Here is a 12242-nt window from a genome sequence, read left to right as displayed (position 1 = left end):
TTCTCCAAGTAATTTTTTTACTCAATGTCGAGGTAAGTTGACCTCTAACCAATAATGTCAAGAAAGCATGTCCTTTACAAAGTGGTCCAAAATTATGCAAACTTTCAAGCAACAAAAATCAAGAAGAAGAGTAAGAAAAATGAGAACAATAATAAAAGATGAGTTACCTTTTGGAATTACCATAGGTGAGCCTTTATGTGGGGATTGAAATGGGAAAAGAGAAGAGAGCCAAATGACCAAAGAGAAAGTTCAAACTAGCTTGCACTCTTTTCTGGTTCATTATTCCCCAACACACTTCCTCCAAACTTTTACCATTTCCATGCAACAAGTTTTTGTACAGAGGTAGATAGACGCAGCACAGCACGCAATCACAGAAAGACAAACCAAAGCAAAGGACTCTCAGGTCTCTATGTTAGAGAGAACCATCATTACACCACGGTCACCACCTGCAAAATTCAACTGCACCAAGCATTGCTTTGCTTTTGCCTTTATTTCTTTGCTTGCTCTCTACGAATTTGAGTCCCTAGCTCTCTTCGCCATGAGCTTCACACGCGATGAACTAATTTACACGGCGCAAAAATTTCAATATTCCGAAACACTCCAATATTCCATCTTTTAGTTAGTTTGCACAATATTTGCGGTGTGCTTCTCAAATGCCATAATTGAATAACTTTCAAAATCTAAACTATTAAGTTTCAATACTCTAAACGGTTTAAAACACATTCGGCACTCTAAATTGTGAATGATATCTACTCCTACTGGTCATTCCTAGATTTTTGAGCATTTTTGTTGGGTATGTGGGTGAAAGGTGAAATATATTCTGTGAAATCAGAGAGGATCTCATGACGATCTTGATGGTGTGAATCATACAAGGTCCCAAAAAGGAGACCCCACAGTACTTGGAATCCCATGTACATTAGGGATGATGATCTATGGTGTATCAAACCACATAGATCTTATTATTTAGTGAGGTGAGAGGTTTGGTTTCCCGTTTATGGCTTTGGAAATGAAGTTGGTCACATCAATAAATCTAACCAGCTCAATTATTCAAAGTGCAACGAAGTCTTTGCTCTTATTGGAGACTAGAGCTACGGGATTAAGTTGGGTGCGAGTTAGCCTTGCAGAGTTGCAGGTGTGAACGTTAGGTGTTGGCTAACCTTGGTTTCAGCTCTTGTGGACTCGGAAAGTAGAAACTTGGCATCAAAATCCAAAGCATATGTTAAGGGCCTCATGCCCAATACCATCTCAACCAACCCACTAAACAAAATTGGGCCTTTCCTTCGACCATGAAAAGTATTTGGGTCAACTTAAGTATAGCCCATACTTTGTCCTCTGATTAAAGTTTTTTTTTTTTTTTTTTGGAACAGGTTCTGTAATTAAAGCTTAAAAGTCTTTTTTGAATGAAGGGTTGGTTTCGGCTGCCCTTAAGCCTTAATCAACCGTTCTTTAAACATTAAGGGATGATGAAGGGGACACTAAACTAATTGAGGTCCGTTCATTAAAGAATGTAATGCGCCTACTTCTCTCAACTACACATATGAATCGGAGCATCTTGCTCTCCATTACTTCTTGTTGTCTTGATTCTTGAATCTTATTCCAAAGATTCAAAGACAAAACCGACCAACGCAACCTCCCCAGTCTCTTGGCAGCTTAGAATCTCACTTTACCTATTCACTTTCTCAGTGGCGTAGCCAGAAACCACAAGTAAAAGGGTCAAGAGTTTAAACAATAATGTCACACAAAATAAAAATATAATTTTTATTGAATAATATAAAAACTTATAAATCATTAGAATACTTTGAAAACAAAAGCTAAATAAAATAACAAATCTCCCTAAAGCAATTATAATTGTCCTCGACGATTGCTCATATTTTGAAATTTTAGAGGAGTTTCAGATGGTGTCGATTGTTCTGCTGCTTTTCTCTTACGATACTTTTCAAATAAAACTAAAACATCTATAATTGTAAGTTTTTAATTATGAAGGTTGTCGACGACAGGGAAAAATTTATTGAAGGATAACAAAAAGAAATACGTAAAGAAGCGACTAAAACTATTTATATAGAGGTGCACGAGAAATCAATCACAATAATTGATTGATTGGGAAAACATATTAATTAAAAAGAACAAAAAAAAAGAAGAAGACTAGGAATATGTTTTAATTGTAATATTAAAGGGAGATGCTATCAATCATTGATTCGGATTAGAAACCTATATTAACAAAAAAATAAGAGAACCACACGTAACAAACACACGTGTGGAGTTGAACACTTCTCTATCCAAATTGATTGTTGTAATTAATATTTTATATGCTGAACTTTCCTTTAATTAGTTAGAAGGGTCAAAATAGTGTCAACATCACATTTCAACTGACAAATTAGATAACAATATGACCTAATAAAAAAATGTGAGGGAGGTCAGCTGAACCCCTTGACCCCCCTTCCCTACGCCCCTGCACTTTCTCTTGCATTTTACTAGCTTTTCGACATTCACATGTACCTGCATTTTGAATTTTTGATCACAAAGTTTATTCGTAAAAAAGCAGGTAATTGATTCAAGATTCGTATCTATACAGTTTGCACTTTTAATTTGCGCAAATCGATCTTTCTTAAAAAGCCAGCAAATGTGGTAAGTTTAATTTTAACTTTTCAAACGTGCATTATTCCTTCCTTTTCTTGGCTAAATTAGTGCCGAGTTTTTCTACTTTCCTCCACGAATAACTTGAATTAGAAAGCTTGATGTATAGATATGCAAAATACGTACGTACCCTGAATCGCAACACCTTCTTATAATATATAGCTCCCAAAATAAGAATGAGTGTGATCGATCAAGTTATGGCAAACGTAGAACACTGGCATGCATAGGCATGAGATCACACAAATCAAACCTAACCAGATAAACATGAAGTCAGAAGTCGTATACATCGATGATGATGATCTCACAGTGACTTTCTTCTACTATATCTTGATCGATCAATATATATATACTTTCTTCGTGATCCAGATAATTAAGAAAGCTCTAAATTGGGCTGACCATGAAAGTAAATTGCATATATGAACCCTATCTCTACACGAGTGATTATTAGGATCAATCATAGCAAGTAGGAGGTGAAAGTTACCTCTCTATATTCTATATAAATGGAGCCTAACCTGTTCCTTTCTCTTTACTGGGATGAAAGTTACATGGCGCTTATCTTCTCCATGCCATTTATGAGTGTTCTGATATAAGCACGCGCGCGGCAAGTCTTCGACCAAAAATTTGTAGGAAAGTGATGGACGAGGCAAGTGCCAGAGACTTCTACCTCTTCAATAATTGGATTTGTGGGATATTATTACGTATATACTAGGGCAGGGTCCTGTCAATAATTTCTTCCCCTATTCTGAGAGTATTATACGTAGCATCGACCAAGTCCAAAGAGGCCATGAATTAACAGTACCATACATGGAGGTCATATCAATGACCATAACGAAACAGAACTTTGATATTTGTGTGGTATTTAGAGATGTTGTAATCCACACTTGTGTGACAATTTTCTCATCATCTCCACTAATACCATATTTGTCACATATAACGAAAAATACACCTCTAAAGGTCACACAATGAAATATAAGTTCATTTATCTTGTACATTTTTAAAGGCCACATAATGAAATACAAGTTCATTTGTCTTGTGCATCTTTAAATGCCACACAATGAAATACAAGTTTATTTGTCTTGTATATGTTGGATTGAATCCTATGAGTTTGGATTACACGAGCAAATTGAAACATATATAACGGAACAAGACAAATTATTCCGACATTTATGTAAGTGCATGGTTAAAATATAAGAGGGATCGGAATGGTTGATTGGTGCTTTGTAGGGCACAGCATTCATCTATAAACTAATGATCAAATAAATCATAACCAAACTTTTTAAGTTTAAAGTTGGTGTTTTTGGAAGAAACTTCTTCCCCCAACAATTATTCTCCCACTCTCTATGGCACAAAGGTGAAAGACAACCATATCTTATAGCTATAGAACTATACACAATGCACACTTGATTTTTTATTTGATTAAGTGGTTCTTAATTATTGCTTAGATTGATTGGATTTTGGCGCCGAACTTATTTGATCCACACCAGCACTATAGCCAATATAACATGGAGGAAGAAAAATAGATAAGGTGAAAGTGAAACCAAGAATAACCAAAACACAAAAACAGATGGATCATCTTACTTGGTGGCAAATACAAACTCAAAGCAGAAATTAACATGTAGTAAGTAGTACTGTAGTAGCATTAAGAACTAGCTAAATTAGGCCGCGTACAATATCACACAAGTAGTCCTAGTCATCGATCACTCCTTAATTAATAATTAGCTACTTAGCTAGAATTCTGATTTACATGATGGCGCAAGCATGAGGATTCTCATCGCTGAACATGGAGGTGTACTGATCCTCCGGCGCACTAGTAACTGCCTGAGCTACGTTCCTGACGTAACCGGACGGTGCCTTCTTGTCATAAGCTCCGGCAACGTAAGGATAAGCAACGAGGTTGTATGGAACGTAGGGCCAAATCTCGGCTTTCTTTCCGGTGCTCTTCACCTTCTTTAACACCTTGTTTGGCTCCACATAACCTGTCACCTTCACCCGGCTTTGCTTTCTGTTCACTTCGACTTGCCTAGCACCTGATCAACATATAATAGAATTTACATCAATTAATTAATTAATTCTAGATTAACAAGACCAAAGTAATCTTATATCTAAGAAGATCTAGCTTCCTTGTTGAAACTTGCTGGGCGATTATGGAAATAATTCAGGGGTAGCCGTTTATATTTTCAGTGATTTCAAACAAAAGCCTCAAACAAGAAAACAGCGTCGGCTTTTTGTGGCAGTGGTAGTGAAGAAAAGAGGAAGACTGTGGTCAAAGTAGAATTTATGTCTGCTGCAGTTCTGATCATTACGAGAAAAGCTCAGAAGTAGTAGGTAGAGGAAGATCTGTGTCTTAATAACTATCTCCTACCTTCTGGCTCACTCTGAAGTATATCGTAGGTTAAAAAAAATAATAAATCGATAAACCACGTACTAAGCTTAATTTAAAGTAGCAGCTAGCGAGTAATACCTTTCATATTAGAGACTGCACTTTTAACTCTCCTTTCACAGCCATCACAGTCCATTTTCACCTTGATTTCAACTGTCTGCGAATCATCAGAAAAGAAGAGAAAGAGATCAGAGATCAAAGAGAGAATACTCAAGAATGAATTCTGTTTACTGAAGAGAGAGACTAAGTAAGCAATGAACATGTATATATGCATGAGGTGTATATATTACATACCTGCATTGCCTTTCGTTTCTTTTTGGGTTTGGAGCTCATAGTGAAATAGTCTGATAGAGAGTCGAGAACACCCATTGATTCTGTTTTGAGTGGTCTGGGGATGGAGAAAGAGTTTGTTGCAGAGGAGATGAGTCTGTTTGTTTGTGAGACTTGGTCTTCCACCTATGGCTATATTTATAAGAGGAGAGAAACTTTGGTTGCAAGTTGTTCTCAACAATTGAATATGATTTGTAGTGCACCAGATAATGACCCCGTCCCTCATTTCACGCCATATTTCTTCTCCAAAATATCCTCCCCTCCCCAAACAGCTGGGCTTTCCGTTCTTCTCATGGACCAGACAGAAATTAATTAACTAGATCATATATTAATTATTATAAATGTTTACGAATTGAATGATGATCGAGAACCAACTATATGTGTAGTATATACATTATACATATATTGGAGTATGATATTTTGTTGTTACATTTATGTTTGAAATGTGACCGAACGGATCCGTGATACTCAAAATTATAACTCGAACATCAACGCGTTTAGTATACATGTTTGCATTTGTTTAGGCCCATACCTGAGAGGAGGCCTGAGAGGCTGCCGCCTCAGGCACTAAAAAAAAAATTGTATATATTATATAATTTTCATAAAAATCTTAGATTTTTTTTCTTTCTCGGTTTCTCACGTTTATTATACTTAACCAATATTAGAATATTTCATAAATTCATATTCAAGATTGCACATTTACTATGTTTATACATATCTTGTAATCGGCAATGCAAAGATTGCAATGGCCATTGTTTTTTTTTTTTGTCGTATGACCGTTAGAGGGCATCATTCTCAAGATTCGCCTCAGGTCTTCAAATCTCATATCCGGACCTGCATTTGTTAGTTCAAATAATACATACGCATATATACTTTCTCCGTAGTTGATCGTGTTTTTCTTTCGGGTGATGATGATCATGAGCTAGCTGTACGGATGGAGATGGTTCTATAGGAAAGCATGAATGAACAAACTAAAGTTTCAATTATCGCTGGAGCTAGCCTGCCTATCTGGCTAATTTCATCATTTGCTGGCCTTGTCTAGCTAGCAGCAGATCGATAACAGATAAGATGAAGTAGTGGTGCTTCTCTCGCATTCTTGTCCACCTTTTTCAATATTCCAATCATCGATCTATACGCGGCTAATTCCTTGAGTCTTTACTAATTTGAACTGATAATTATCTTCTAAAACACCAAATTAAGTAACATGGTTATTCCTCATCAAGTATATATTAAGTGAATCGACCACAGACATTTGGTTCAATCATGTCATGCAAACATCCAAGGTCCTGTGTGTATGGTTCTTGAGCTAGATTGATGGGCAAAATAAGATATGCTTGGGTCCAGTTATTCAATAATTTAGGTGAAACGTCCCTACAATAAGCCCTAACAGATGCCTACTTCTTCGTCTCAGCTAGGACTAATTAAGTCGATCGCTCTTATCATTGAGATTTGAGAGCTAGTACATAATGCCAAATAACAAATGCGGTTATAGCAAACATTAACAGTACACAGAAATCGACCAAAGATCTGAGGAAGAAGATGATCAAACTAAGTAGCTATTATTTCAGAGCTCACTTCACTATTCTGTTCATTATTGGGATAGATGGATAATGCACTATGCCTTGGGCTTCTTACGCGTGGCATCTTCCGAGTTCAAGAGTCTATGAATATGTACAATACGAACTGCATACGTATGGTTGCAGACCCGTACTTGAATAGAGTTTTAAGAGTCGATGGACTCAGGGCCATAACGTTAAGTGGCCCAAAATTTTCTTTCCTCTTTGTGTGATTACATTAGTTTTGTTAAAAACAATAAAAAATAATTAACAGAATCCAATTAGGGTGGTGTTAGATTAACAAAAAAGAAAAATGAATACAAAATCGAAAAACGAATACAAAATATTACCCATTATTATTATCATTAATTACTATTTTAGAAAAATGAGCAGCCTAAGTAAGAGATTTGTTGCATAAATAAGATTTTTAATAGGATTTCTAATGTTTTTTGTTGTTAGATTTTGAGTTTATAACTTTAGTTCGTGAATTTTTTTGTGTGTTTCTTAAAATGAGAAAATAAAATTGAATAAATATTATACTTTAAGGGCCCAATTTTGAAAGTTTGACTCATACATAAAAATCTCAGGTCCGGGCCTGTATGATTGATCCAAATGATCGAAACAAACATGCCAAAGCCATAGAATTTTACGAACAAAATTCTCAACGATACATTTCAAACTGGTTCAAAATGTATTCAGATATTTTGAAGTGTATGATCAAAATATAAAATGGATCGTTGTGCTTTGTGGGACACAAAAAATATATCAAATAAATCATAGCGATGCTTATATACAATGCCTTCCGGCTACAAGGAAAAATTAAGCCTTTTGTGCAATGCTTTTGGAAGAACCTCTCCCCTAAGATCTTCATTCGTACTCTCCAAGTCCTATCAAACAATTATTCTCAATTCCTAACCATATCTTATATGCATAGACAATGCACGACTTGATATTTTATTCCTCTTTAGTCACAAAGTGCTCGTATGATTAGATTTGGCGCCGAACTAGTTATTTGATATCACTTAACTAATGGCAGTTTTAATTTCTAGTCCCTTAATTAGAGCAAAAAGAAAGATATGGAAAATTAGTGGAGATCGATCATCTTAGTTAATTACAAATTAACTCAAAGCACAAAGTGGCATGCAGTACTAGTCCGCGTACAATATTTACATAATTAAGTACGTCCTTAATTTTGATAATTACATGATGGCACAAGCATGGGGGTTTTCATCGCTAAACATAGAGGTGTACTGGTCGTCCGGTGCGAGAGCAAATGCCTGAGGGACGTTTCTGACGTAACCGGACGGTGCCTTCTTGTCATAAGCTCCGGCGACATAAGGGTATGCAACGAGGTTGTATGGAACGTAGGGCCAAATCTCGGCCCTTTTTCCGGTGCTCTTCACCCTCTTCAACACCTTTTTTGCTTCCACATAGCCTGTAACCGTCACCCGGCTTTGCTTTCTGTTCACCTCAACTTGTTTAGCACCTGGAGATAGATATGATCAATACTAATGAAGATCGAACTAACCAAGTTGATTGATTATTCGAATAGATATAGATAGAACTAAAACTATGTCACCCTTTTGCCAAGTGTGAATATACAAGTATATGCGAAAACAAAATATAGCATTTCTGGTTGCAAGTTGGTACCTATAATATTTGCATTTTCAGACCAGAAGATAAATTAGTGTCAGATTTCTGTAAGAGTAGTTGTAGTTTTCTTCTATCAAATAATTACTTGAGTATAGGTTCTTCTTGAAGCTCATCATCAGAGGCTTGGAAATTCTGTCTGGATAAAGATCGATCAACTTTAATACAGTCTGGGCAGATTTGTTCATTCATGATCATGGGCCCTTGCACATATATAACTTGCATGCATAAATAGCATTTATGTTAGCTTCTGTTTTTAGTAAGTTAATGATGGATTAGCTGCTTCATGATATTAGTCTGTAGCTAGCAACTTTAGGCTGTTATTGAAGCTTGATAAACTAGAGCTAGGGCTTGCGCGCAGTTGTTTACCTTTCATGTTAGAAACAGCACTTTTAACTCTCCTCTCACAGCCATCACAATCCATTTTCACCTTGATGTCAACTGTCTGCAAATTAAACGACAAAGATATCAGGGAGAGAAATATTAGTGCTGAATAAGTGAATATAGAACAAGAATATATATCAGGTTTATTTGAGATCGAGGTTTGGATGATACCTGCAATGCCTTGCGTTTCTTTTTCGGTTTGGAGCTTATTGTGAAATAATCTGATAGATTGTCCAGCATACCCATTTCAGCTTCTGTCTTCTCAATTTGAGAGAGAAAAACTGAGGGGGTGAGAAAGAGCGCAGAGATATACAGATATGTTGTGTGTGACTTTGGTGCAGCTCCTTGCTTATATTTATAGGAGAAGAGAAACTCAGTGTGCCCTATTAGAATTACTATATATAAATCTATAATGATGACGTGTAGAGACCCTCCATCCTGAATTACAGTGCTTTCCGTTCTGCTTGATCATTGTGGCCCAGAAACTAAACTAATTATGGTTTTATTATTGACCTTATTAAGAAATCTCAAAAGGGAGTACTTTCTGGGGAAGCTTTGGTGCTATTGCAGCGTTTTATACTAAGCTAGCTGTCGTTTTGCTGCTTTCTTTTGCCCAAAGAAAGGGAACCGTTCTCTTCCATGCCCTACCGTTTGCAATACTACTCATTTTCAATTCTGCCGATTCTGAATATCTTGCAAATTCTTAATAACTTGATACTACCAATTTTGTAGCATCAGTTTAATTTACTTCACACACTCACATATATATGTATTGATTTTTCTTTTTCTATCCTAATGATCATGAGCTGTGGGGATGGAGATGGTTCTGAGTATAGAGGTTCGATGGAGTTCATATAAAACTGAATGATATGGAGCCCATCTTATACCTGGCTTTCATCATTTGCTAGCTTGGATATGATAGAATGTATGGTAGTGCTTTTGATTCTCGGCCACTTTTCTTTTCCAATCCATATTGTTTCATCAGCTAGCAATCACTCAATTAATTTCAAATGCTGTGATTTCATATCTCCTAATTACAGGGGAAAAGTGTACGTACCATTTTATTTCGTAATTTGATTTTGAAAATAAAATTCCGTTAGTTTCTTTATAAAACCAATTGGAAGTAAAACTTGTCTCTCCCTTCTTAAGCTTGGTTCGATCTCTTCTCAAGTTCTCATTTTGGTTTTATTTTTGTTAATTTGAGGGTTATGCTTAATCATGACTATTTATCAGTCCCGTTCAGCCGGTGACCGGCTGAACTGCGATGTGAATAGCTTTAAATTTGAAAAGGGAACATACTAAACACCAAACTTAAGTCAATTAATCTGATTGAGACTCAATTTAATTGATAGGGAGCATTGGAGGCTGATCTAATTAATATTTGTCTTGCAAAAATCTATGGTTTGTATGGCTACTGGGATTGATTGGAAAACTATGGGAACTCATGTGTTGGGTCCAATTATTGAAGTGTTTAGGTGAAACATCGCTACAACCCTAGACTGTAAGTACTCTACTGGAAGATATATGCCTTTATGCCACGCCAAACTGATCGATAAGCGATGACGTTCCTTCATCAAGTCCATCTCTGGCAAAGGAGGAGATCATATTTTCATGGTGTACGTGAGACCTAGCTCTGCTACGTACTACGTACGTACTGCCTTTCTCTTTATATATGTACACTTCTTGTATGTCATTTTCTAATAATTCATAGTGCGTCTATATGCTTTCATAATTAACATAACCCACCTAGCTTGTTTAAACTTTTTTTTTTTTTTTTCCCAATATGTGGAGAATATATTGTTCACATTTCTAAAAAGAAATATAAAAAAATTGTCTAATATACAATCATTTTCCTCTTAAACTGTGGGCTATAACATGCGATCTTTTGTAATCATTCTCAAAAAAATAACATGCGATCTTTCTATTCTAAATCGCATGGTTTTGTGGCTAATTATAAACATTTTCACATAATAAATGATGATCTTTAGGTAATTCTACAACTGATAGAGCTCGAAAATGTAAACTCGATCATCATTTGTTGAGATATTCAAACGCAAGCAGTACAACTACTATATATGATAGATGTGAAAGTTCATATGTATGTGATCATGATTTATCCATATGAAGAGAGAACGTATAAAATCTAAATGATAGTTATCCAGAAGCTAGCCTCCATAACCTTGAGTAGATTAATCGATCGGTTACCCTCTATAACAATTTATCCATCTTATACCATCATCATCTTCATGACAACAACAACACAAACGACACTACTGATGAGTTGGCTCTATATATTTGTATATTTTTACACTACTAAGTCTCATACTGATGATCCAATTATCCAAACATTAGTTTATCCTTAGATTCTTCAATGACCACGTAATTGAAATGTTCGTATGCTTAATTTGGATATTTACGTACATAACATGGAAACTTATTCATGTATATATATTCATCACGAGATCGATACTTCAGTTTAAATAATTAATTTTGATAATGATGTTGAACAGATGTGACACCTTTAATAAATTAACTTGTTCAAATACTAAATGTGTCAAACTAGTTAAGTAATCCCAGATCTTGGAATTTTTCCACGAAAATAATGTGAAATTGAAATCTGGAATATAGATGATTGAAGCAGTGAGAGGCCAGCTAGCTAGCTAGATAGCTAAAGCGAGCAAATTAGTGAGACTTTTGTTAAGTGTCATTGTTACGAGTAAGCAATGTGCTTAAAAATTGGTTTAAGATAGTCGTTTTTAATCCACAGAAGCAACAAGCTACCAAACATTGGATCATAATTCGTATTGAATGGGTTAATATATCATACATACCATACAAGCTACTCTGCTAGCAAATTAAGCTATATGGTACTTTGTAAGTAAACCAATATAATCTAATAATTAAACCCAGGATATTTATGCATCTAATTAAGTCCCTATATGCATGCATTACTATATGTACTTATGACTTATTGGATATATTCTACTTGCGCACGACAATATTAACGCACACTTCAAGTTTCATAGTTGATTAAAACTGAAAGTAACATCAAATAATGTAAGAGAGCCACAAGAACTTATAGCCCTAGCTAGCTCCACTGAGTTGTACGGACCTGATATGTTGCTTCACTTGCTTGTAGAACAATCAAAAACATAGGTTAGTCTTTGGTTTTGATCAGAAAATGTAAATAAAGGACGATTCCGGGCCGGCTATAACGTAATTCACGGTGGTCAAATTCTGTTCTTGTTTGCAAATGCTTGGCGCGCAGCAGCCATGTATTGAGAATCAAATGCAGTACGTACTATATT

The 12242-nt window shown here is 35.7% G+C and overlaps 2 protein-coding genes across 3 annotated transcripts; both read right to left on the bottom strand.

The window, feature by feature from the left end:
- Positions 1-4138: 4138 nt before the first annotated feature.
- LOC101295706 (heavy metal-associated isoprenylated plant protein 26-like) lies at positions 4139-5447 on the bottom strand. Its single transcript, XM_004297307.1, has 3 exons — positions 5309-5447; positions 5096-5171; positions 4139-4661 (listed from the first exon to the last, which is right to left on the bottom strand). Exons 1-3 carry the CDS (start codon positions 5381-5383, stop codon positions 4375-4377), a joined length of 438 nt encoding a protein of 145 aa, XP_004297355.1. The 5' UTR covers positions 5384-5447; the 3' UTR covers positions 4139-4374.
- A 2529-nt stretch (positions 5448-7976) lies between these two features.
- LOC101295220 (heavy metal-associated isoprenylated plant protein 26-like) lies at positions 7977-9256 on the bottom strand. Of its 2 annotated transcripts, XM_004297306.1 has the most exons (4): positions 9106-9182; positions 8920-8995; positions 8639-8768; positions 7977-8386 (listed from the first exon to the last, which is right to left on the bottom strand). In XM_004297306.1, the coding sequence occupies exons 3-4, from the start codon at positions 8736-8738 to the stop codon at positions 8100-8102; spliced, it is 387 nt and encodes a 128-aa protein (XP_004297354.1). In that variant the 5' UTR covers positions 8739-8768; positions 8920-8995; positions 9106-9182; the 3' UTR covers positions 7977-8099. The 2 variants fall into 2 exon arrangements, with proteins under 2 accessions (XP_004297354.1, XP_004297353.1); XM_004297305.1 differs by lacking the exon at positions 8639-8768 and having other exon boundaries at positions 9106-9256.
- Positions 9257-12242: the final 2986 nt, after the last annotated feature.

Source organism: Fragaria vesca, linkage group LG4 (assembly GCF_000184155.1).
Source record: "Fragaria vesca subsp. vesca linkage group LG4, FraVesHawaii_1.0, whole genome shotgun sequence".
Taxonomy (NCBI): Eukaryota; Viridiplantae; Streptophyta; class Magnoliopsida; order Rosales; family Rosaceae; genus Fragaria; species Fragaria vesca.
Note: the sequence above shows the minus strand (reverse complement) of the source record. Positions and strands in the feature narration are given on the sequence as shown.